This window comes from Hylobates moloch, unplaced genomic scaffold, assembly GCF_009828535.3.
Source record: "Hylobates moloch isolate HMO894 unplaced genomic scaffold, HMol_V3 SCAFFOLD_8, whole genome shotgun sequence".
Taxonomy (NCBI): domain Eukaryota; kingdom Metazoa; phylum Chordata; class Mammalia; order Primates; family Hylobatidae; genus Hylobates; species Hylobates moloch.
In genome coordinates, this window is record NW_026652283.1 from 11,729,149 (window position 1) to 11,755,665 (window position 26,517).

A 26,517-nucleotide genomic window follows, 5' to 3' on the forward strand; every position below is an offset into this window, starting at 1 on the left:
GCTGTTTAAGTCAATGCCTTTTATTTTTAGTTTTTCTGAAGACAAAGCTCTGATAAGAATCACAGATGAAAGATCACGCCCAAATCACATTTTCACCCTTAATAACAAAATACAAATTCAATAATTTTAGAAAATCAGTTTTTAGTGACCCAGATGGCTGGAGAAAAGCTGCCAGGATTTTTCTGGTCTACCGCAGAATTTTCTAAATCAATGAGAAGGATGCTGCCTATCTTGGCTGTATTATTTCATACTGTGAGAAAAGAGACTTAGTATATGGAACATGCTTTTTTCAGAAAATTGGCAGTAACTGACTTTGAAGGAAAGTTGGTTAAGTTGGACTTGCAGTTAGAACTTGGGAAGCACTGTCCCCTTCTGCCCCCGAGGAAGGAGACACAGAGGCACACTTCCAGGAAGTTCTTGGCTCAGTGGGTCACTCATGTCTTCAACAGCCAGATCTCATTGCGTCGTCCGTAGGGCTTCATGGGAGGGTCATAACCGGTGCAGAAGTAGATGTCCCCCCGGTAGGTGGCTGTGCCCTCCAAGGCAGCACGAAGACGAGTGGCTTGTGCTACGTAGTCTGCTTCCTTGGCATAACCTCCAAACTGCCTGGGGGTTCAAGAGCAAGGGCTGGTTACGAAAGGACATGACCTCTGAGAGAGGGGGGATCTTTAGAAAAAAGAAGTCACTCACCACGCTTATTATGACAAGCAAGCTAGAGTGGTAAGACTGGGGACTGAGTCACCACTTCCTAGGTGGGTTGATTTTACCTCTCTGAGCCTCAGTTTCCTCATCTGAAAAAGGAGATACATTTTCTTTTTCCTCTAGAGTTATGAGTGTTAAAAGCAGAAATGGACACGAAAAACTGTACACTGAAACACAGTAGCCAAGTATAAATGTGAGCCTCCCTTTCTTTCCTGAAATACCCAAGGGGACAGTAGGTTTGCTTTCCCAAAGGCCAAGCCTTCACCCTTTTCTCTGGCTCCCTCTACTGTCTGGCTGTACCTCTTTTCTGCTGCTCTGTCACCACCTAGGGAAGGAGGAAGTCTACAGGGGACTTGGGGCAGAGCTGCGGCAATGAGTACGGTGGCTAATGCCCCTTCGATAGCAGAGCAGCTCTAGTGACTGAGTTCATCACAGCAGTGACTTGTAGCAGCTTCATTCAAAAACAGAGCTAGGCTAGCCTGGGCAACACAAGACCCTGTGTCAAAAAAACAACAACAACAAAAAAAAAAAAACTAAAAAAATAAAAAACTCAGAGCTAACAAAGGCAAAGACCCAAGGAAGACTTGGGAGGGCCCCACGCAAGCTTTAAACATGCCCTAAATAAAGAAATCACTTCTCATAAATCCTTTCTTCTGCTCAAATCATGAAAGCCTTCTTTTTCTAGTAAGGAAAGAGACTGTTCCTAAATCTGGTATTTCTTTTGATGGCAGAAATTGGGGACAGAGAAGCAATAAAGCCTTTCTTTTCAAGATTATTATTCTCTCCCTTACGTCATCTGCTTCTGTTCCAAAATTCGTCTTGTAGCCTACCCTAAATATACCACTCTAAATCTGGGTTGCACTAAAATTTTTATTAGAGTCAAGTACATCCCGATTTCTAATGAGCTGTATGACTCAAAAGTCTGAATTTGCACCAGGCCAAGATTAGGCCAAATAATGCATTATTTTTGGTGGAGTCCTCTGAATCATGCTTTGCTCTTTTACAAGTGGTTAGTCATGCTGGACAAGCATTCAGCATGTTGATTGCAGCATCACTGATGTGAACACCCAGGATGTTTTCTGTAATGGATTGGTTGTTCCAATGTCTAGACAACAGCTACAGAATATGGATGAAACCGAGACCAATTTTGAATAGCAGAGGCTTGATTCTTCTAATATATGAAGAGATTATAAGGGAGATGAAGAAAGTTGGGCTCTAGCTTCATTGAGGTTCAAATGAGAGGAAACTGGATTAGCAGACAGACGATGAACATCCAGGAAAGACTTTTTTCAGGCAATAAAAGCCTGTAAGACACTGGAGTTTTTTATGAACCATGTCTTTAGATTGAGAACCATTTGTCTGAAATGAAACAGATGCTGGAGATGGAAGCAGGTGTTGAGTGCTCTCTGCAGCCCCTACTTGTGCTGTGACATTGAATTGTTCTCTAGGAAAAGGGACCATGTTGGCTCTTTAAGTATTGATTTTGGAAAGCTCCAAAGGAGTGGTCCTCAAATGTCTTCCTTTATCAGTTAGAGGCAAAATGGCTGGTGTGTGCTCAAATCCTAGCTCTGCCCTTTCTAGGTCTTAAGCTAATTCTTTAATTTCTCAAATCTTCAGTTTTTTCACTGGTAAAATAGGGATAGTGATAACATCAATCTTCGAAGCCTACTGTAAAGATTAAAGGAGAAATGACTGGGCAAATTGCTCAGCACAGAGCCTGTCACGTAGTAAGCTCACAACAAACAGTAGCTATTATTGTTACTTGGCAATTTGCTCAGAACAGCCTTTTAATTCCCTGACTCCAGGGTGAGGGACATGATGGTAATCTAAAGAAATATCATGTAGCTGAGTGTTGTGGTACATGCCTCTGGTCCCAGCTACTTGGGAGGCTGAGGCAGGAGTACTGATCGAGGCCAGGAGTTGAGGCTGCATTGTGCTATGATCACATCTGTAAATAGCCACCGCATTCCAGCCTGGACAACATAGTGAGACCCTGTCTCCAAAACAAAAACACAAAATACAACTAAAAAAAACTATAGTAATATTATGAACTGGCTCAATGAACAATTCTCACTTTCTCAATTAGGCCTATTCTTAAAATGCTTTCCAACCTTGTAACCCCATTCTCTAACCCCATCCCGATCTTCTTCCTATGTTTTACTTTTTCTTTCTTTCTTTTTTAACAGCACGTATCACCTTTTAACATACTATATAATTTACTCATTAAGTTTATTGTTTATGGTTTGTGTCCTCTGCTAGAATATAGGCTGCACAATGGCAGGGATTTTTGTTATTTTTTGGCCACTGATATACACTGAGCACCTAACACAGTGCCTGAACATGTTGAACCCCTTGGTTAAATGAACAATTCTGGGCTAAACAATGAAAGTGATGTCTTTAGCCTGACAGAGCTAAAGATGACAGCACTTAGGACCTAGTGAGTGAAGTGGTTACATAAGTCTCACTCACTCATTCACATAATAAACATCTGAGGGCACGGTGGTGGGAACTGAAACAGGAGAAGTGGATTCACTGCAGCCAGATGCGAAGGCCTTGAATGCCATGCTAAAGAGTTTGAACCTGATCCTAGATGCACAGGTAGACCTACGAAAGGGTTTTTTTTTTTTTTTTGAGACAGAGTCTCACTCTATTCAGGCTGGAGTGCAGTGGCGCAATCTCGGCTCATTGCAACCTCTGCCTCCCAGGTTCAAGTGATTCTCCTGCCTTAGCTTCCCAAGTAGCTGGAGCTACAGGTGCACGCCCAGCTAATTTTTGTATTTTTAGTACAGATGGGGTTTTGCCATATTGGCCAGGCTGGTCTCGAACTCCTGACCTCAGGTGATCCACCTGCCTCGGCCTCCTAAAGTGCTGGGATTACAAGTGTGAGCCACCATGCCCGGCCTGGAAAGGGTTTTAAAGTAGAGGACTGGCATGATCCAATTGTGCTTTGGAAGGATCCCTCTGGTGGCAGTGGAGGGACAGGGGAAATGGCAAGAGGTTGAGAGATGTGGGGCCACTGGAGCCCAGGAACAGCCAAGTGTGAGATGATGAAGGCTGGAGAAAGGCAGAGGTGAGAGGTACCTGTATGTGGAGGGAGATAAGAGAGAGGAAGGAGGAGAGGATTCTCTAGGGCTTCCAGTTAAGCCTCTGGGTAGAAGAAGATGCCGCTAACCAGAATAGGGATTAAAGGCTGAAGAGTAACATTAGGCAGGAGGGGAAGCTGTAGGGGTGTTCATGATTTAGTTTGGGGGGCATATGAATATTAAGGGCCCTCTGTGAAATACATTCATGCAACAATTATTATCTAAATGTGTGTCTGACCGTGTAAAAATCTCCTTAGACTTGGGACAGAACTGGAGTCAGAGATAACAATTTGGGATGGAGAAGGATCTAGTGACAGAAACTTGGGAGTGCCCAGCGGGTAGGTACTGGCTAGAATCGTGGTGAGGAGTGACGTGTGGTAGAGATGATGGGCAAACAGCAGGCCAGAAGCTTGCTCCTCAGAATTCTAATATCTGAGTGGCAGATGGAGAAAGAGGACAGGGCAAAGGATGGTGAGAAGGGGCTGAGAAGCAGAAGGAAACCCAGCAGAGAGTGAGATGGAGAATGTCATCATTCAGGGACTCCTAAAATTCATTCCGGGAAAACCCCCAATTCTTTATATTTATTCCCAGGCAGACTGAAATGCTGGTAATGCAGATAAAATTTTCCCTATTGCTTCATCGTAGAATCCTTTTACTGGAAAACAAACAAACTGGGTGGGCTATGGGAACAGATACATGAGTTCTCCTCTCTGCTAATTTAACCAACCACACTGACTCCCATCACAGAACTGCACAAACAAGCCAGAAACCAAACCCTACTGGGAACCCCCTGGTGTATGAAGGGAGCCTAGCTCTGGCTGACTCTGCTTTGTGTTCACAGACACTTTGCCTCATTGGTTCCTGCCTCAGCTTCCAATCTGGACATGGAGCACAATAACAGTGGGCCCACTGCTCTCCGAATTCATGCGCGCGCTTGAAGGTGAGTTAAGAAATGCTCATAAAGTGCTTTGAGTCCCTAAAAGAAATAAACGTGAAGTCTCTACATTATTTTTGTAAGCCTGTGAATACGTCTCTATCTATAAATGCCGCATCTTGAAAGAAGCTCTCCTCCAGGGCACTGTTTTATCTCACCCAATGTCAGAGCTCAGTATTCTGAATAAAGAATTTGGTTACCATGGGAACTGAGGAATCTCAAACATACACACGCCCCTGATTCCAGAAACACAAAAGGAGCTGACTCAAAAGGTCTGGAAGAGTTAGAAAGGGGAAAGATCACACAAGCAATAGTGAGGGCTAGTGGAGGGAAGTGGGGCTTTTGTCCAAGGAAGCAAAAAATCATAATGCATTATCTTTCAGGGAGTGTCTGGTGCAGGCATGCAGGGAGGAAGAATGACTCTGAGCTTGACCATTCAACTTCGAAACTTTAACATCAATGGATCAACACACTGGTATACGGTCTGCTGTGCATGCAGCACTGTGCTAGGCAAAAGAAGTATCAGACCAGGAACTGACAGCCTCACTGCAACAGGAAGAGAGGCTTCACACAATAAGCGTTTCATTCAACCAGGCTGGACCTGTGTTTATTGAGTTGAACATCACTGAGCACAAAATGCAAGCCAGACACCATAAGAGCTGTAAGGATGATAAAGATGTCTTTCTACCCTCGAGAGCTCTAAGTGTGGTCAGGAGAGAAACACACGCAAAGATTACGCTGGCTGGAAGGAAATGCCGGAATGAAGGTGGAAGGTACATCCAGAATGTTCTGGGGGTGAGGAATAGCAAATGATGGGTTCTGACTTAGAACACGAAGGGAAGGTATTAAGAAAGAGGTGATATTAAGCATTTATTGAGCATCTCTACTTTTTTTGTGTATGTGACCTTGTTTGGAAATACAGTATCTCTTCTTGATGCTGGCAAAGAACAGTATGACAACCTTCTGTCCTCATAGAGCTTCCAAAAACCAGAGGCTGTGGAGGGTTGAGAGGAGCTGGGACGTATGAGCAAAGGTCTGGAAGTGGATGTTGTGTCCGGGGTGGGAGGCATGTTGGGTGGTGGTGGGTGGGACGCTCTGAGATCAGGTTGACATGGGAGTGGTGCTGTGTGTGGAGGGTGGTCAGTGCCATCACAGGGCATTTTTACTAGGCTTTACTGCTTGGTCAAACATTTGGCACCCAAAGTTGACCCACCCTCTCCTAGTGGAAATGAAGCATCTTATTAGTAACTGGGCTTTTGTTCAAACCCCAATGTCTGATTGGAGGGGCCTGAGGCCCCCAACCAGAGCTGAGCAGCCTCTGGGGAGGCTCAGTTTCTGAGCAAAGACAGGCGATGTGATCAGTCCTGTGCCTTAGGCAGGTGGTGATAAAAGGACACTTTAGAAGGGTCAGAAATGGGAGAGCTGGAAGCCAATGCCATGGCAATGATTTGCACAAGAGATGATGGAGACCTGTGTAGATGGAAGGGAAGGAAGGGACAGCTGGGAGCTGACCAGGATGAGCCAATAATTAGATGCAGAAGGGAAGGAGTCAGAATGACATCGGAACAGGGTGGGTAGGAGGAGGGAGGGGACTGTCACTAAGACAGAGAACACAGAAAGGGATCTGATTTTGTGTGGAAATCTGCGTTGTGTTTTGGACATGCTGATTTGGGAGATACTTGAGGTGGTGATGCCTCCTGGGAGCTGGAAATATAAGGCTAGTGCTTAGGAGAGAAGGCAGCACGAGACTTGTTGACCCGGGCATCAACTACAGAGAAATAGCCTGAAGCCCCTGCCTGGTGGTAGTTTATAAAAGACTTACGGGATAACTGACAGTTGTGGCGGGAGAGAAAATGGTGTTTAATTAGGCTGAGACACAGAATCTTATCATCGGCAAGGCTTTTGGAGGTGAGGTGGCTTAAATATAAGAGATATTTAATAAATGTTTGTCAAATCGAACCAAACTTCCCACCTAGTGCAAATGTCACATGGCATAAGTGTCACCCATCTATCCAGATGGCACTTGAATCCTTCCAGGGGCAAGGACATTACCTCATGATGTCCATTTTACTGTTAGACACCTAAAATAGTTCCTGGTACAGAGTAAGTGAACAAGGAATCCACTATCTTTTGAATGAAGGAATGAAACGAGTGGGTAAATCACATTGTCTCAGGCTCCATGCTGAGCCTGATGGGATGACAAGACATTCAGGGGAGACAGACAGAGGTTAGGCTGGAAAGTTACCAACACACTGGTGACAGCTGAAGCTATGATGGGGACCAAGATCTTTATGGGAGAGAGCAGAGAGAGAGAAGCACAAGAGAGGCAAGGATGAGCTCTTTTGTTCATGTATCAATTCACCAAAACTTGTTTTTGTTTTTTATTTAGAGACGGGGTCTCATTATGCTGCCAAGGCTGATCTCAAACTCCTGAGCTCAGGTGATCCACCTGCCTTGGCCTCCGAAAGTACTAGAATTACAGATGTGAGCCACTGTGATGGCCAATTCACCAACTTCTTATTGAACGCTTGTTATATTCTAGCCAAAGGCCCTGCCCTTGGGAAGCTTGCATTCTAGTGGGGAGAGGGCAATAAATAAATGAGCAGATAGAGATATATAATGCAATCGATTATAAGTGAAGCAAAGCAAAATAAAGCTGGATAAGGGACAGAAAAGGACAGGGTGCTATTTTCAATAGAACGGCTGGGCAAGGCCCCTTTTAACTGAAGTGAAGGGGCAAAGCAAGGGTGCTAAGACTGAAAACCCTTGGTCCCAACTTCCTGTGGTTACAAACAGGGTTGAATTATCTAGGAACATGGGCAAACACTGGTCTGTAAATCTCCTAAGTGGTGACGTGGGAACCCCCTAAGGGTTTAGCAGCTGAGCTCTTTCTTCCAAACTTCTCTTTCTCTAGGCTGAACTTCCCAAGCTGCCAATGGCCTCCATTGGGGCCTGGTCATTTAGAGGGAAAAATGACATCAGCAACCTAGGTGCTGACAGCTGACAAAGTTCTTTCAAATGCACAATGAAACCGGCCTTCGCAATCATGCCTTACAAATCTTATTTTATAGATGAGAAAACTGAGGCTCAGAAAGATTAAACAACTTGCTGCAAGTTATAAAACTCATAATTATTGGAATTGAGGTTCTAACCCAAGTGTATCTGCAGTAACTTTGACTCTTTTATTGTTAATTCTAAGAAAACTTGATCAAATTCTCAAAGGGAGGTGAAGTTAGGAAGAGGAGAATAGGCTAACATTTACTGAGTGTCTACCTCATGTCTAGTACTGAGTAGGTATTTACAGATATTATCATATTTTATCCTCACAATACCATAAAAGCTAGGTACTCATGCCCATCTTACAGATGAGGAAACTGAGGTGCAGTGAGGCTGGCAATATACCAAAGGTCCTATGGCCACTGAGTGATGAACTGGGTTGGAGCATAGGTTACCCTGAAAATAAACTCCTGGTTTCCAACTTTTTCCTTTATATCTAGACATTTCATTTAAACCGTGAAAGTTTCATTAAAACCATCAGGTCTCCAGCTGTTGGTCCCTATTGAGAACCTGGTGCTGAAATGAGCTGAAAAGGCCAGACTCTAACCTAAGTGCATAGAGAAAGGACAATCATCTGGAATGTCGCCGCTGGTCTAAGTGTGAGGATAATTCTATTGCCTCTCGTGAATACTAAACATATTCTGATAGTGCTATTCTTTTTCACAGCATTCTATTCATCTAAAAGCACCGGTAATTAACAATGCTAATAAACGTATAATCCCTTTGTAAACGTCTCTTCACAAGGTCATAAAGAAGGAAGACTGAGTGAAGGATGCCAGGCTTTCATTTTAGAATTAATTTTGTCGTTGAATGCACTCACTGCATTATTTGATAGAGTACTTTTGCATTTGAAGTAGTACATTTGCCTTCTACCATCTCATTAACATTGCTTTCAACAGAATCAAAAATAACACAAATCACTGCAGGGTACTTTTGAATGCTCATTTGACTATGCAGTGACATCAAGTGGCGAGTTGAGGAATGATCATATGCTGTGTGAAAACTCCATGTTAAAAATTCCATGGAGCCAGGCTAGACACCACATTTGGCACTTTGATCTGTTTAGATTTCAGAGAATTAAAAGGACATGGTCACCGACCTGCCTTTGATAGTACCGTTATACCCCTTCCCACCATAAGAAACCAGCGTTCCTTAGAGAAATGGCTAATTCTAGCTCTAGGGCAAGAAATGCTAAGATGTGCTCAAAACATCTCAATTATATCAGAAAGCCAGGGAGCCATCAAAGATTACTGGAGCTGTGTCAAAAAGACCAAGAAACCAACTTGAAGAGGCTCCCACTGGCCAACAGTGGGGCAATTAGAGCATCAATAAGAATAATAACTGTAACAAACTGAAACACATCAAATATGTTTAAATTCATATGTTTATAATTACACTCAGAAAACGAAGATGCAGACCACTTGACCTTGAGGATGTTACAGAATGAAATTACCATTCTGAAAACTGGTAAATAAAGTATCAAGCAAGCATGTATCTGGCTTTTTCTATATGAAATAAAGGAAGCCAAATAGTAAACGAGGGGAAGTTTCTCTTTACCGAAATATTGCAGGTAATAAAAGAAGAAGGAAAAACAGAGAGCATTATCATTTTATGGCCTCTAATGGAACAAGAATCTAGGCAACAATGAACTATGGTCACCAACATCACTCAATCAGGGACAATCAGACACTGTGGGCCCCTGAAGGAAGTAAACACCACCACCCAGGAAATATTCCCATCAAAACTTCAAAAACTTGAATCTGATCAAGCCTCTAGTTTCAACTACTAATTTACAGGCAATACAGGGCTAAGAGGGATGTGGTAAGATGTTACGGAAATGCAGTCAGCAAAATCCAGTACAGATAATAACAGGACAAATGATCCACAGATGGCAAGGAAGAATGTAAAGGTGTGTTCGTAAGAAATTCATAGATTAATAAAAGCTTAAAAATGTACCATCAGCCAGGTGTGGTTGTGTGCAACTGTAGTACAAGCTACTTGGGAGGCTGAGGTGGGAGGATTACCTGAGCCCAGGAGTTCGAGGCTGCAGTGAGCTATGATCACACCACTGCACTCCAGCCTGGGCAACAGAGCAAGGCCTTGTCTCTCAACAACAACAACAAAAAGTACTGCAAGATCTGACTTGGATCCAGATTCTAACAAAATATTAAAACAAGTGATGGCCAGGCGTGGTGGCTCATGCCTGTAATCCCAGCACTGTGGGAGGCCAAGGCAGGTGGATCACGAGGTCAGGAGTTCAAGACCAGCCTGGCCAAGGTGGTGAAACCCCGTCTCTACTAAAAAACTACAAAAATTAGTCAGGCACGGTGGCAGGCACCTGTAATCCCAGCTACTTGGGAGGCTGAGGCAGGAGAATTGCTTGAACCTAGGCAGCAGAAGTTGCAGTGAGCTGAGATTGCACCACTGCACTCCAGCCTGGGCAACAGAGAGAGACTCTGTCTAAAAAAAAAAAAAAAGGAAAAAAACAAAAAAACAAATGATATAATGGGGGAAATCTAAGCACTGAATATTTTATATTACAAATTAATGAATTACTATTAAAATTTCAGAAAAAATAAGGTATCGTAACTATATTTTAAAAAAATCTTTAGTAGTTACCTGAAAGATTTATGAGTGAAATAATATAATGTCTGGAATTTGCCAAAAAATAATCCAGGGTAGGGCTGGGTGAATGCTGTGAAGATAGACGAGACATAGAATTGGCCTTGAGCTGATCATTGCTGTAGGTAGGGGATGGGCACATATGGTTTCATGATCTTATACGCTTCTACCTTTCTATAAGTTTGAGAATTTCCATACTAAAAAGTTAAAGACAAAAGAAAAAAAAAATTATATCCACTCATTACTCAGGGTCTGGTAAAACAAATGATCAGAAACTAGCCCCATCTGCTTGAAGTCTTAATGTGAACTGTTCAATCATGTCTATCTCATTCCTTATGAAATAAGAATGAACAGACAGAAGGGGTAATTGCCAAAACCTGCTTCAGGTCATAAACATTAGATAACATACAAATAGTATATTAGTAAATACTGAAAGATATTTAACAATAATCCTATAAGGTTACATTACATGCACACACACACACATCATATATAGGAGGTTATATTATCAGCACTTAACAAATGCAAAAGCTAAGTCTTAAAGCAGTTGAGTAACTTCCCAAGCATCATCCTGCTAGTAAGCAGTAGAGCTGGAATTCAAATAAAATACAAGCTCATTGCAGTATACCTGCTGCTTCCCAAACACAGGAAATAGAATGGAAAAGACAAGCAGACATCTAACCCAGGGCACAAGATTTAAGGAGGCGCTCACTCTCAGTCCCCATCCTGCACTTGGACAGCTGTGAGAGTGAGTGCTTCCTTAAATGCTGCACCCTAGGTGCATCTCCACCCTAGGAAAAGATATTGTTAAGTAATTTGCTTTCTCCACACCCTCTGAAGGGAAGCTGGGAAGTCTTGAATGAGGACTGCAGGACAAGCACAGGAGCTGAGGCTCCAGTGCCAGCTCCCAGCTGCATTACATTCACTGTCCTCTAGGGGACCCTGCAGTCACCTGGCCTAGGACTACACACAGCAGTGAAACTCGCATTCTCAGAACATTCACACAGCTCCAGGGAAAATGGTCCCACCATCAGGTTCAGGGTTGTAGCAGGGCAGCCAAGTTTGGAGGTCCCTGAAGTGGACCAATACTCAGTCCAGTGCAAGATGATATGTGTATGAATTTTTCATGAGGTTGCTCCTGAGCAGAGCCAAACCACCTATGGTTACTTCTGGCGAAGATCCTGGTCTTCCCCTGAGCCTGGTTTGGTGCCTGTCACATGAGAGGATTTTAACAAATGTGAGGAGTCATCAATGATCTAGAAGACTTGGTTTCTGAGGGCAGGTTGGAGCGCAAGGGATAGAAACTAGTAACCATTTGCACCTGCTATTCTCTACAGTCAAGGGAAAATGACCCCGCATGAAGTCCTGGAAACAGGACCAGGATGACAAGAGAATAGATGTGTGCTCTGCTCAAAGGACTACCATCCAGGAACACAAGGAGGGTGGAAGCCCAGCTCTGGCAAATGCTCCCTGCTCTCTGGCATTCAAAGAGAGTGTGGGGTAGAAATCAGGTATTCCTCAGCCCTTTATGCTTCCCATGTGTCCATGAATCCAGACCACGGCTTGACTTAAGGTATTTGCTGAGTCTCCTAGAACCCTGCTATGGCTAATGTAGACATTCACTGTAAACTTAAGCAAAGCTTAAGCTCGCCCCATCAATTTGGCAACTGGCCAAGGCATTTATTCCGATAAAATGCAAATGTGTGCGTGCTGCAGCCTGAAGAAATTTAAAATAAGAAACTGTTAAGATTCAGCATTTCCTACTTAAATTAATTCAGTAACCATAAAAATTTGACACGAATGCTTGCCAGAGGTGATGCAAGGAGTGGTACGGGAATCAAGCGCCACCCATGGATGCCTGAAGGATTGTCTCCTTACGTGGAATAGACAGTGATGCCTTCCCGTTCCTCAATCTTAACGCTTTTGTCACTGGGAGCTGGTGGGTCGCTTTGAAATTGGTTTGGAATCCGGAACCAGACTTTTAATTTCTTCTGCAGAGAGCCATCTTCATTGGGGAACACAGCAAAGGAAATAGGGACTGTCATCCCCATTCCAATTCCTGAAAACACAAAAGCACAGAGTGAGGCAGGGATCAGAGACAGAGCTTGCTTAGGGCTGTGGAAGACACATTAGTTCCATTCATCTTTCAAAGCGGTATTTTTTTGTTCTTGAAATTAACAATGAACATTTCAAGTGTTAAAAATACATAGAAATACATGAACACCTGTTATTTGTGTATGCTGTTGGTAGGAGTATAGTGGTACAACTCTAAAAAATGATTTGGCACTATATATCAAGACTGTAGATTATCAGTCTCTTTCTTTCTCTCTCTCTCTCTCTCTCTTTCTCTCTTTCTTCCAACAGAGTTTTACTCTGTTGCCCAGGCTGGAGTGCAGTGGCGTGATCTCGGCTTACTGCAAACTCTGCCTCCTGGGTTCCTGGGTTCAAGTGATTCTTGTGCCTCAGCCTTCTGAGTAGATGGGATTACAGGCGTGCGCCACCACACCCAGCTTATTTTTGTATTTTTAGTAGAGATGGGGTTTTGCCATGTTGGCCAGGCTGGTCTTAAACTCTTGACCTCAAGTGATTTGCCCATCTTGGCCTCCCAAAGTGCTGGGATTACATGTGTGAGCCACCATGCCTAGCCAGTATTTAATTACTGCCTAATTAAAACATCAATCTAAAATATGGAAAAGGCTATAGGTAATAAGATATTCATTATAGCAGAATTATAAATTCTGTTCAAAACAGGAATATGTCTATGTAAATTACAGACACATGATGCCATATGATGTAGCTAGGAATTATGCTTAAGAAGACTCTGGTACTAATGGAAAATAATTATGAAATAATAACTAACAGAAGCAGGATATGTAATTATAGGAACACTAAGATTACATTAAAAAGCCCTAAAAAATATATTCAAAAGACAACACTGATTGTATTGAATGGGGGAATTAGGGAACACTGTTTTGTTATTTTCAAGGTTTTCTTTAGTGAGTTTTATAATTCTTATACATATTTTCATCTAAAAAAAATGTTAAGACAGTGTTAAGAAGGAACAGATTTCTTCCTGACTTCCTACAGGTTAACATATCTTCCAAAGCCTGATTACTTTAGTCCTAGTAAATTTTTTTTTTTAAAGCAAGTTTTTTAAGTAAGTAAAGGAATAAAAGAATGGTTACTCAATAGACAGGGCAGCTCCTAGTAAATGTTATTAAGGCTAATACATGTTTTTAGCTCTCTAAATTATCAGCTTGAGAAATATCCTAAAAATTAAACACATCTCTTTTTTCCCCTTGCTTTCTGACCCATTTTTGTTTTGCAGTGATTCCAAAATGCTACCCAAATTAGAGGGCTTCTTACAAGTCAAACTCATTTTTAAATAGGGTTTACATCTAACAGGTACACCTTTAATGAGACTTCAGACTTATCATTTTAAAGTAGAGAGGTGGCCAGCATGAACTGCCAAGTTTTTAAGAGCGGGATGGCTTAAGAATTCTCAGACCCTTCATTTGCCAGACAGGGTCTGGAACCTCACTGCTCACTGAGCCTCAGGACCCAGCAGAATCTGAGCTACCAGGGGCTGACTCTGGGGATCTCCAGCCTGATGCTGGCCTTGCCTTTTGCTGTAGCTCAGCTTACTGTGGGCACACGTCACCTGGTCAACCAATCCAAAGACATAATAGGCACTGCGGGGTTAAAAAAAAAAATAGAGCATATGGTCCCACACCTGGGAGTGAAGCAGGAACTCGGAGATATTGAGCAGGGATGCCTTCAAGTGAGGGACAGGCTGGGCTGACACCAGAGTGGTTTCCCCAGATTCCTGCGATAAACTGCTTGTTCACACAGTGCAGGAGGTTCACGGGTCACTGAAACAGGTCGCTACAGGTGCCTTGTAGCCCCTCACTTGCGTTTACCACTGATGAAGTGAGACCTTGCAAAGCTGGCCCCCGAGACCAGAGCCACGTCCTGCAGGGGTACTCACCCTTGTCATTCGTGCCCCCCGCGTACTTTGCGACCTTGGGCATTGCTTCCCGTAGAGCCTCATCCACAGGCTTATCTGTCACTTCCACTGTGGCAAATTTGCCTCCTTCACAGGCCCTTTCTTCATAGGAGACTTCTTCCTAGAGAGAGAGAAGGTACAGTGTTTAAGAGGTACAAAGTAGCAACTTGTGATATCTCTAGAAGTGGTAACAGAGGGCTGAAAAACTTTCCTGGGTGGGTATGGCCACAGAGCAGAAGGGACAGGCCTGAGTATGAAGGGCCACGAGAAACAGATTCTGGGATTCTTGTAGAGACAGCATCCAAAGCAGGAAAATCTTATACATCATATTCTTGGAAAGACAGAAGATATTGCATCCTGAAAACCAGAATGCTACAAAAATGGAACACTCAGAGAGCAAAAGAGCTCTCAGAAATTAAAAATCTGATAACAGAGAAGAAAAATTCAGTAAACAGGTTGGAAGATAAAGTTAAATAAATAGGAGATCCAGAAAAAAAATAAACTTAGAAGGGAGGAAACAAAAAATACAACGACGACAATCCAACAAAACTGTGAAGCCCCCAAATTTAGGCTCATTCTAGTAGGAGGACTGCAATTCACGGAATCAGAGTTCATTTGTCCCTTGGCCTCCTTGGGGGACTGGATCCAGGACCTCTATGGATACCAAAATCCACGGATGCTCAAGTCCCTGATATAAAATGGTGTAGTATTTTGCATATAACCCACACACATCTTCTTACATACTTTAAATCATCTCTACATTACTTATACTACTTAATACAATGTAAAAGCCAAGCAAATAGTTGCTATTCTGTGTACACACACACACACACACACACACACACACACATATATTTATTTATTTATTTTCGAGACAGTGTTTCACTCTGTCACCCAGGCTGGTGTGCACTGGTATGATCATGGCTCACTAGCCTCGACCTCCTGAGCTCAAGCGATCCTCCTACTTAGGCCTCCTGAGTAGGTGGGACCACAGGTGCATACCACCATGCCCTGCTAATTAAAACAAAAAAAATTTTTTTTTTTTTTTTTCGGTAGAGTCTCCCTATGTTGTCCAGGCTAGTCTCAAACTCCTGGACTTAAGCAATCCTCCTGTCTTGGCTTCCCAGTGTTGGCATTATAGGCATGAGCCACAATTGAAACCACCTTTGCAAAAATTATAACTGAGGAAATTATGACAGTGAAAGAAATCAGACTTCACTGACTCTATCTTGTTTCTAACCCTTAAGCTGTCCTTGTGGGAGTCCTGGGCTTAGGCCGAACTAACTGTGGGTCAGTTCATGGTTTGACTCTGAAAGAAAATTGGTAACAGCCCTTTCCCAATAAGACCCCCTTCTTGCCTGGGGTCCAGCCTGACTTTACAGGACTAAAAAATTAGCTACAAGATTAGAAATTACAATTTAGAGGTCATGCAGCCTCTGGCTCCAAGAGTCTGAACCTCCTCAAATTGCTCCTGGGGATAACATCACTATTGTAAAACCTAAGATCAGTGCTTGAGATATTTTCCAGACCCTGCACTCTGGATCAGCTGACACCACTCAGACCAGTAATCTGGCCCAACCAGTTCTGCCATTGCACCGAGGAACAGAAGACAGCAAGAAAAACCTAACTTGGCACCCCCTGTGATTCCATCTCCAACCTGACCAATCAGCACACCCCACTCCCCAAGCCCCTACCTGCCAAATTATCTTTAAAAACTCTCATCCCCGAATGCTCCGGGAGACTGATTTGAGTAATAACAAAACTCCTGTCTCCCGCAGAGCCGGCTCTGCGTGAATTACTCTTTCTCCATGACAATTCCCCTGTCTTGATAAATTGGTTCTATCTAGGCAGCAGGCAAGGTGAACCCACTGGGCAGTTACACCACGCCTGGCCTCTACTGTTGATTTATGTATTTTCTATTGCTGTATTGCTATTATTATTTTTTGAATATTTTCCATCTGTGGTTGGTTGAATCCGTGGATCCAGAACCCACAGACAGGAAGGGCTGACTGTAGTTCTGTTCACACCGCGCTCCCAGACACAGCATATCCTCTCCCTGACTCTTGTCTCACTAAATCACAGCCTCCCAATCTGCTTAATGCTCAGCTCCACTGTCTCTCTTCACGCAAATCCTTCTTTCATCTCCGCATCACCACTTTCTGCACTGAGGCCCTGTCCTTGGACTATCCTTTCCCTGGTGTTTAGACTCATCATGGACCCCCACAGCTCTCCTTCAGCACACCTCCTGCTCCTTGCCACGTGATTGCTCATATAATTTAATTTTGTATTCCTGGACATACTGTAAGGCAGTGTTCTTCACACTTTGAAAAAAAAAATCACAATCCACAAGAAGGAAAGCATTTTTTACAGCTTGTCTTATATGAATATACACAAAGTTAAAGTTTCACAAAGTAATGCTTTACCCTTATGGATGAGATGCATCCTGTTTTTTTTTGTTGTTGTTGTTCCTTCCCCTATCCTGTTTTCTTCTCTTCTCTTCTACTCTACTGGAGTGAATTTTATTCTATCCCATTAGAAGAAGGTCTATGTTAATTTTACCATCGGTAATGAAACATTATTATAGTTTTAACAATCTGCAATAAAGCCTTTATGGGCAGAAACTATACCACAGAGCTTTACATGTTAGAAGTGCAACAGATATTTATTTGATTAAGGTGCTCTCTCTCCTAATAACGATTATGAAAAACAGACACATGGTAGGGAACCTGGCTGCCCTAGACTGGTTAAATAGGTTTTCATATAATATCCTAGACTGAAGATTCACAACTAGGGAAGAGGATGTGACTCCCAGGGGGACAGAAGGTGTCTCTGGAGGAAGGCAGGACTGTAGGGCTGTGAGTGGCAAGTGTAGTCTCAATGAGCATATTTAATATTTATTTTATTTTTGAGACAGAGTCTTGCTCTGTCACCCGGGCTGGAGTGCAATGGTGTGATCTCTGCTAACTGCAGCCTTCGCCTCCCAGGTTCAAGTGATTCTCACAGGTAGCTGAGACTACAGGCGCACGCCGCCACTCCCAGCTAGTTTTTGTATTTTTAGTAGAGATGGGGTTTTGCCATGTTGGACAGACTGGTCTCGAACTCCTGACCTCAGGTGTTCTGCCCACCTCGGCCTCCCAAAGTGCTGGGATTACAGGTATGAGCCAGTGTGCCCGGCCTTAATTTTGTAATTTTAACCCTGAGTGCCAAGTTCGTACTTAAATCCCCCTTCACATGGGGTAGAGGAAATTGCGCCAGACCAGGAATCATGAGGCAGCAAGTCAGCCTTGACTGTGGGGCACCATGCTGAATCATTCTGAGGCTGCTGTGAAGCCCTTCATCTGGTGAATCTGACACTTCCAAAGAGCCTTCAGTAGCAAACTGTTAAGTAAACTTAGGGTGTTTTGCTCTTTCTGTTGCTGCAGAGAATTCCAGAACTCCCCTTTCATTTGAGAGCGCACCTACCCTTGGCACTTGTAATGTTTTAAATTCCAGAAACAGTATCCTGTGAATCACAGAAGTTCAGAACCTAAAATGGTTTTAAAGTTTACCTAATCTAACTAATTTTATCAAGGAGAAAATGAAGAACCAGAGAGACTAAGTTGCTCAAAGTGATGTAACTACTGAATGATGAAACTGAAACAGAAATTCCAGTTCCCAAACTCTAGTCTACTCCAGTCTAATACTTGTTGCAAGGTTCTCTAAAGCTATGGGGGAGGGGGGGATGAAGTGATCATTTAAACCTCTCTTTCTTTTCTTTATCCTCCTTTCTTTTCTCTCTCTCTTTCTTTCGTTTTCTTTCTCCCTCCCTCCCTCTCTCTCTCTCTCTTTCTTTCTCTTTCTTACAGGGTCTCATGGTTGCTCAAGCTGGAGTGCATTGGCACAATCTTGGCTCACTGTAACTTCAGCCTCCTGGGCTCACGTGATTCTCCCACCTCATCCTCCCAAGTAGCTGGGACTACAGGTGTGTGCCACCATGCCCAGCTAATTTTTTGGTATTTTGTTTTCTCTGTCTTCTTTTGTAGAGACAGGGTTTCACCATGTTGCCCAAGCTGGTCTCAAACTTCTGAGCTCATGCGATCCACCTATGTCAGCCTCCCAAAGTGTCTTTGCTTTTTTTCTTTTTTCTTTTCCTCTCTCTCTCTCTTTCAGATGGGGTCTTGCAAAGTTGCCCAGTCTGTAACCTCTCTCTTTAGCCACTGTGTTAGATACTTTGGGCGGACAGTTGTATGCCCATATCAAATTCAGAATAGAGGTATCAGAAGTCATTTTATGCGGTTACTTCTTTTACAAATGGGAAAACCAAAAACAAGATCTCACTGGAGAAGGAGCTAACTGGCTGTTTCCTTTGGTCTTTTTCTTCTTTTATTCATTTAACCAACAACTACTGGGCATCTACCATGTGCTGAACATTGTTCCAGGTGCTACAAGACAGAGATGAAAGACTTGGTTCCTGATTATCAGGATCAGCATGGCCTAATAAGGGAAGATGCCAGGAAAACAGAAGGTTATCATCTGATGATATTTTTAGGGGGCAAGGAGTGCCAGGGCAGTATGGGAACACAGGAAAGGACCACTTAGGTTAGTTTAAGGGGCATGGATGTATGTGATAATGTTTGGAGAGGTCAAGCTGACTTTGAGGTGGTTACAGATCACCCAACTGGACTTCAGTCACTACTTCATTAATTCATGGAATAAACATTATCGAAAACCTTTGCCAGGTGCTACAGATGTGGAGATTAAAATGATAGGGATAATCAGGAGGGTGGTGAGGAGAATTACACAAATTATTGTACAATGCAGTAAATGCTGTGATCATTTGGGGAGGAGATTCCAGGTAGTGGGTACCATAGGAGTAAATGAGGAGGGGTCAAGAACAGTATGACGACTGTGAGTACAAATATTACAAATAGTTGTGGCTGGAGCAAAGACTGTCAAGCAGGACACAAAAAAGGTGTTCTGGCAGGGGCCAGATCTCAGAAGAACTCAGAGGCTGTTGTGGGATTTGGATTTTGTAACCGTTAGTCCAGTGATGGTGATTTGATAGCAAGCCAGTTCATCTACCCTAAATTACTTCAACTGACATTTGTGACCTAAACATAGGATTTTGCAAGGATGTCCGGGTCTTGAATGGAGGGTCTCTGCAGAAGAAAAGAGATCTAGAAAATGGCATGAGTGACCTGGGCTCTTGGCCTGTTTTCCAGGCACAAAGTCCACAGCAAGGAAAGAAAGGCTGCCAAGAAGGGACTCCAGCTTGACTCTGAGAACCGAGTCCCCTATGATACACCTATCATCCTTTAAGGCTTGCCTCAACTCCATCACCACCTCCTCCTGAGTGATCCCTTCTTTCTAGGAACCCCTAAAGTCAGATAACTCTAGAGCTGGAAGGGGTCTTATGTGTCCATCAGTTCATCTCCTCCTGATACAGATGAGCAAACTGTCCATTGGGCAGTTGGACACACAGGTCTGGAACTCAGCAGGGGACTGGCATAGAGGTGTAAATTTGGGAGTCATCAGCATAAGGGGAGACTAGAGCTGTGAATGAGGTTGGGATTGTCCAGAGAGCACTCTGGACAATATATATATTGGGCAATACATAGGGCACTCTACACCAATCTAATTGTGTTAATTAATCCCCTGCCTAAAGGCATTCATTCACCAAGTTCTTAACCTGCCCTTGATGATGCAGGCACCACTGAGCTTCTACCTACATTGCCAGCCACACTCACAGCACCTGCCCTGCCGCTTTCTGCTGTTTCCTTTGATCCCATGGTCATTTCCACGCTAGGGCCTCTGTGTCTGCTGCTCCCTCTCCCTGGAGCATTCTCCTCCTGCCTTTGCCTGGTGTCTCCCTATTCATGTAACAGGCTCCATCCTAAAAGTTACTTCCTCAGAGAGGATCCTGACTTAAAATAGGTTCCCCGTGATATTCTTACCCACCCTGTACTTTCATAACACAATACTTATTGTAATTACAATTAAATGATGTGTTAAACTCCCACCTCCACCCACAAGCCCCACAGGGCGAGGACTGTTTCTCTTGTTCACCACTGTATCTCTCTGTATCTAGATGTACCACGCCTTGCATATTGTAGCCACTCTACAAGTATTTGTGAGAAAGGAGAGATGCAGAGTAAAACCTAGTTTTACTCTAATGACAAGAAATACAAGAGCCATAATAGGTGGGCAGAGAGATGAGGACCTCGTCTAATGGGATCTCCTGGAGAAAAGCTGGGCCACAATGTATTAAACTAGTTCTAGTGCAGGGACCGCTTGTTTTCATAGCATCTGTATCCATAACCACTCATTTGAACCATGGGACCACTGTGAAAATTCAGGCTTGAGAGATGGAATTGTAAAACTATTCTAGTTCTCCAGGGAGCTCTATTTAAATGTATTTAACCAGAATTCTCTACTGCTGTAGAGAATAAGGCAGCTAAGTTAATACAGTCTTGATTCTTAAAATTTAACATCTTTAGTGCATTTGCTTGTGACATGGAACACAATAATAGCCCTCCTTCACCCCATCTCCATTAGTCTACGCTCCCAATCAGTTCCTAGATGGAGATTTTGGCCTGTGGCTACAAAAACCAATTTTCAACATTCAGTGGGAACCTTGGTCAATTCAAGTCCCAGACAAAGGTCTAACAAGAATGCCTCTGGCTATGGGATTTGCAAGTCCTTTGAAAGGTCAGTTTTTTTCTTGCCACTTCATGTAGTGGGTATACATGCTAATGTTGGAAATCTGCTTTCTCATTACAAGAAAATACTGATCACAACAATTAACCTAACAGAGTACTTTCTATTTGTCTGGTGTTATTTTAAATGCTTTACCTGGATTCATTCATTCAGTTCCTCCAATAACCCTGTGAAGAAGTTAGTCCTTTACTCATGCTTGTAATCCCAGCACTTTGGGAGGCCGAGGTGGGCGGATCACGAGGTCAGGAGATCGAGACCACGGTGAAACCTCGTCTCTACTAAAAATACAAAAAAATTAGCCGGGCATGGTGGCGGGCGCCTGTAGTCCCAGCTACTCGGAGAGGCTGAGGCAGGAGAATGGCGTGAACGCGGGAGGCGGAGCTTGCAGTGAGCCGAGATTGCGCCACTGCACTCCAACCTGGGTGACAGAGCGAGACTCCGTCTCAAAAAAAAAAAAAAAGAAGTTAGTGCTTTAATCTTCATTTTCAGATGAAACTGGGGAACAAGAGGTTAAGTAACATGCCCAAACTGCAGTGGGTGAATAGTGGAGCCAGGACTCAAAGCCAGGCTATCAGGTCCTAACCTGTGTACACAGGCTGAACACAGATCTGATAAGGATGTCAGTTACTAATGTCAGTCCTGCTGTGAGCATCCAAAGGCCCACCCAATCCAACACAGACAGCTGTCTACCCTTCTCCCTCCCTCAGCAATTAAGAAGGCACCTGATAAGGTCTGCAGCAGCACTGGCCTCCCTGCCAAGTACTTGGAATCAGTCCCGAACATCTGGTGAGCCTGAAGCCCATGCTATATGGGGAACATGGTATGCCATCATTTGCCCAGGAGAGTGGACAATAGTTTCTGACCCCGGCTGTTTCCAGGATAAAGATAATTTCAGGGAGAGGTTCTCTTCAAAAATAATAACCTTAAGTTTGTATATTTTTTTAAAAAGGTTTACAAGTATCTATGCATAATTAATTAATTTCACATTGGCATTGTTATTCTCATCTTAGAGTTGAGGAATTCAAGGGCTCACGGGATGATAAGTAACTTACCCAAACTTTACTGTAAGACTAGGGGGAAGCTAACCATTACCATCTCCAACCAAGTACTAGTGTTAAACAATTTTATAATTGGTTATCTCATTTGAACTTCAAAACAATCTACTAAGATATGAACTATTATTTTCTCCCACAATTAGCTTCAGAGGGGCTAAGTTGGCCTGTGACCACACAGCTAGAAAGAATGAAGCTGAGATGAGCACTGATATAATGCCATATTTGTAGAGTATGTATACTACTTTACAAAATGTTTTCATGGTTTTAAAGAATTTAATACTTATAGTAACTCTGGAAATAGATGGAAAAGATATTTTTATACTCATTTTATAGCTGTAGAAACTGAGGTTCATTTGGGTTAAATGATTTGCTTTAGCCTGGTACCAATATGCCATATGGCCCCATATTCCCATCAAACACTGAGAGAAGATGCTTATTAGGGAGTTCTCCTTATCCCAGAGGCCCCAGATTAATGGCAAGTGACACTGTATCAATAAGAGTCAAACAGGAAACAGAAACTACTAGAGTATTTAGAGCAGAGGCACCTCGACGCAAGGAAATGGTTACACAGATAACAGAGGGGCTGAGATGCCAGCAGGGGACAGAGAGGCAACCTAGAGGTTAGTAAGCACCCTAGGAGACATAGAGGAGGGATTACCTGTTACCTAAGTTCAGATACCTAGGTTACTGGGTAGAAGCTAGAACCATGGTGGCCTGTGTAGCTGAAGCCAAAGCCACAGAGAAGTTCCTAGTAGTATGGATCTGATGCGGTGGAGAAGGAGGAGACATACTCTGGTTTCTCCCTTCTTGTCTCCCAGTAGAGACTCCCGCTGAGCAAACGTAGCTGGGCGCCGGCTGACATCTGGCCTGGGAAACAGGCCGAATGGGTCAGCTTCCACTCCACAGGGAGACAGCAGAGCAGGGAATGGGTGAGGAAGGAATCTGAGGGCACAGGCCACGAACCAGCCCAGACCCTCTCCGCCTGTGTGGGCCATCATCATTAACCCAAAAAGACAAAGTGAGCCCCATTCTATGACAAAAAGCAAGAACACGTGGATTCTTAAAGTGTTAGAACCACAGGAACCTTCATCAGGGCTGTTAGGAGAAAGGCTGGGGTTTTGAGTAGGGCAACTACTTGATGGGGAGGCCAGTGATGCTGCAGACCTTATCAGGTGCCTTTTTCATTGCCCAGGGAGGCGGATAGACAGCTCTCTGTGTTGGCTTGGGTGGGTCCTTTGGATGCTCACGGCAGGACTGATATTAATAACTGGCATCCTTATTGCATTTGTGTCTAGCCTATGTACAACTATGTCAGTTTCCCTACTCAAAATCACAGCCTCACTCCGAATACTCCCTATTCCTCACTCCCCTTCCCTGCTTGCTTTTCTTCACAGCACTGATCACTATCTGATCCATGATACATTTTATTTGTTCATTAGCCAATAAGACATAAGTTCCATGAGGGCAGAGACTTTTGCTGGTTTTAATCTTTTATCCCATTGCCTAGAAGAGTGCCTGGCACATAGCACTCAAAAAACAGTTTTTGTTGAATTAATTTTAAATTGGGTGATTTCGCATAAGAATCTGGATATATGGTTTTCCCTAAGAATTTGGCAACACTGTTTCATATATCACTGCATAGCAACAAGTGGCTGGAACTGCCCTTTATAGATGGGGACCTGAGTTCACTCTCTGATTTGCCTCAGTCCCCACCATGCCTTATAGCTTAAAACAGCCAGCTTCACCCATTTCCATTACCTGCCTGGCTGCTGCAGGTATTCAAATGTGGGACCTCTGATCAGGGCTAAACTGTTTATTCTACATAGAGCTGGGGAAACGGAGATAAGAACAGGTGAAAGGTCTTTGGTTGCTCAAAGAGTTCAGATTAGAGTCTAATTGAGGGCTTTCGTGATATGAAGATCACTGTACTAGGTATCAGAACTTGGCCCCCTGTTTAAACTACCTGTCCACCAGGAGATTATAATCTAGCAGCACTCTCCTTGTTTTCAGGGGTGCAGTCCAGTTAGCCCATGTTAGCACTGATATAAATTTGGGGGAAGACAGCAATTATGCTCTCCTCACTCATTCTGTATTCTAGGTAGCCAACTCCAGGGATCTAATTGGCCAAAAGCAATGGTACAGCTCTGGGCCTTCGTGCATGCTCTTCTCTGTTGTGTGCACTCCTACACATCCCTGAGGCGCAGCTCAGGACACTCCACTGAAGGCCCCATCATAGCCCCCTGGCAGAACTGACTGCCCCGTGCTCCCTGCCTAGTGCATTTATGTCTATTCTGCACAGATCTTGTTCTTTTACACAGTAGTCCCCCTTATCTGTAGCAGATACCTTCCAAACCCCCCAGTGGATACCTGAAACGGTGGACAGAACTGAACCCCGTATCTACTATGTGTTTTCCTATACGTACATACCTGTGATAACGTTTAACCTATCAGTTAGGCACAGTAAGAGATGAACAACAATAATAAAATACAGCAATTATAACAATATGCCAGCATTGCTAAGTTTGCACTTTGGGGCCATTACTAAGTAAAATAAGGGTTACTTGAATACCGCCACGGTCGATCCGATCACCAAGCTAGCTACTAAGTGACTAAGGGCGGGTACTAGAGATAGGAGGCTGACCTTGGACAAAGGGGCATTCCGGTCCCAGGGAATCAAGATTTCATCCTGCTACGCAGAATGGCCGGAAACTTAAAACTTAGGACTTCTGTATTTCTGGAATTTTCCATTTAATAGTTATGGACAGCAGCTGACCACGGGTAACTGAAATCGCGGATAAAGGGGGCTACTGTCCTCAATTCTCTAGTACTTGGGGGTTTCTTGCGACACTCATTTCTGCAACGGAGTGTCTCTCAACAAATCAAACTGTTTGGAATGTTTGGAATATTTAAACGAAAGAATGCATTCAACAGGCAGTGCCCAACTCCCCAAGTTGGGATTCTCTCCTTGGATCAGTCTCTCCTGTTTACCCCGCCTCCTCTCACCACCGGCTGCAGGGGGACCTCTCACTCCTTTCCTTCCCAGTCCAAATGCTGGGCGGTGGAGAGCCGCACTCGCGACAGACACCAGAACGCACCTTCGATAGCACATTCCTGCCCCACCTGCCCCTCAGCACCCGCTGCAGCCCCGACGAGGGTGGGGGTGGGAGGCAGCAACCCTTCAGGTCCTCGGCAGCCCTGCGGGCCTACCTTGTCCCCTTTGCTTAGGACCTGCCAAGGCCACGTCTCTACGCTTCCGAACAGCGAGTTCTTGATCATGCCCAACATGTTGTAGCCGAGACGCTCCCGACGCACGGGAGGACGTGAGGTAGCGGGGGCGACGGAGCACCACGGGCAGCGACCACCGGCGGCAGGGCGGCAGGCAGGGTGGCAGGGCGGCGAGGCGGCGAGGCGAGAGGCGGGGCTAGAGGCAGGGGCCAGAGGGCGTGGCTAGAGGGCGGGGCTGCAATTCAGCAGGGCGGTGAGGCAAGGCGGCGGGAGGGCGAGGTGAAGGGGCGGGGAGGGGGCGGAGAGAGGGCGGAGAGAGGGCGGGGCAGTGATGCGAAGGGCGGGAAGCAGGGCAGCAGGGCAGCTGTGCAGTGAGGCGAGAGCGCGAGGCGGCGAAGCAAGGGGTGGGTCCGGCGTGGCGAGCGGCTGGGCGGTGTTCCGCCTCCTTTCGGGCTTTCCGCGGGTGTCTGGGGAGGGAACCCGGCAGCGGGCCTCAGGCCTTCCCCCTCCGCCGACCCCTCCTCTTATTCTGAGTCTAACCTATCCGCTAGGGCCCTGGAAAGCGATTCTCGCCTGGAGTGGCTTTAGGCAGCGGTGGTGGGGAACGTCCTCTCTCAGGTGCCTGGGCTCCAACCTCCGAGCCCTGGGTTGCTCACGCTTCTCCGGTCCTCTACCCGAAGGCTCGATCCCGCTGGTACAGCGGCGGCCAGGTTCCCTGTCTTAGTAGCCGTCCTTCTACCCCCGCCCCATGACCTCTTCTAGACCATTGAAAGAGCATCCAAACCACTTTCCTGCTGCCACTCTTTCCTACCATCCCTCTAAATCACGGTTTCCAGGTGACTTTTCTAAGCATGGCTTTTCTCGTTCACTCCTATTCAAAAATCTTCTCACCAATTTTGTCACCATTTACTGAGCTGAGTGCCTGCTTTCTGTCAAGTGTTTTACAAATATATCTCTACTCCACACACCACCGACAAGAAATATTTTGGAGCCATTTAAAAAGGAGGAAACGGAAACTTCTGCCGCTGCCTGATCTTCCATTGCTCCGAGCCTGGCGACTGCTGCGGGCTGTGGAGCCGCCGGCCGAGTCCCGCCGGAGCGCCCGCGAGCCCGCGCGTCCCGGGCGTCCGTCGGGGT

General features: G+C 44.5%; 1 protein-coding gene and 1 long non-coding RNA gene across 2 annotated transcripts in view; one reads left to right on the plus strand and one right to left on the minus strand.

Annotated features, from left to right (window-relative positions):
• Positions 1 to 5,664, plus strand: part of LOC116472707 (uncharacterized) — a 56,771-nt gene extending 51,107 nt beyond the window's left edge. Inside the window, exons 3-4 of the long non-coding RNA XR_004249151.2 lie at positions 4,533 to 4,725; positions 5,103 to 5,664. This is a non-coding gene — a long non-coding RNA (uncharacterized LOC116472707). The remainder of the gene's footprint in view (positions 1 to 4,532; positions 4,726 to 5,102) is intronic.
• Positions 1 to 25,581, minus strand: HEBP1 (heme binding protein 1). The gene is made up of 4 exons (XM_032159665.2): positions 25,363 to 25,581; positions 14,387 to 14,525; positions 12,277 to 12,457; positions 1 to 606 (listed from the first exon to the last, which is right to left on the minus strand). The coding sequence occupies exons 1-4, from the start codon at positions 25,438 to 25,440 to the stop codon at positions 435 to 437; spliced, it is 570 nt and encodes a 189-aa protein (XP_032015556.1). The 5' UTR covers positions 25,441 to 25,581; the 3' UTR covers positions 1 to 434.
• Between the last annotated feature and the right edge of the window lie 936 nt (positions 25,582 to 26,517).

Bases quoted from the DNA above. Each gene is read 5' to 3' on its own strand.
- HEBP1 (XM_032159665.2), bottom strand. From the start codon at position 25,440: ATGTTGGGCATGATCAAGAACTCGCTGTTCGGAAGCGTAGAGACGTGG. The intron at 14,526-25,362 runs GTAGGCCCGCAG...CTCTCTCTCTAG, and splicing joins TCCTAAGCAAAGGGGACAAG to GAAGAAGTCTCCTATGAAGA. The intron at 12,458-14,386 runs GTGAGTACCCCT...TTGTGTTTTCAG, and splicing joins GGGGGGCACGAATGACAAGG to GAATTGGAATGGGGATGACA.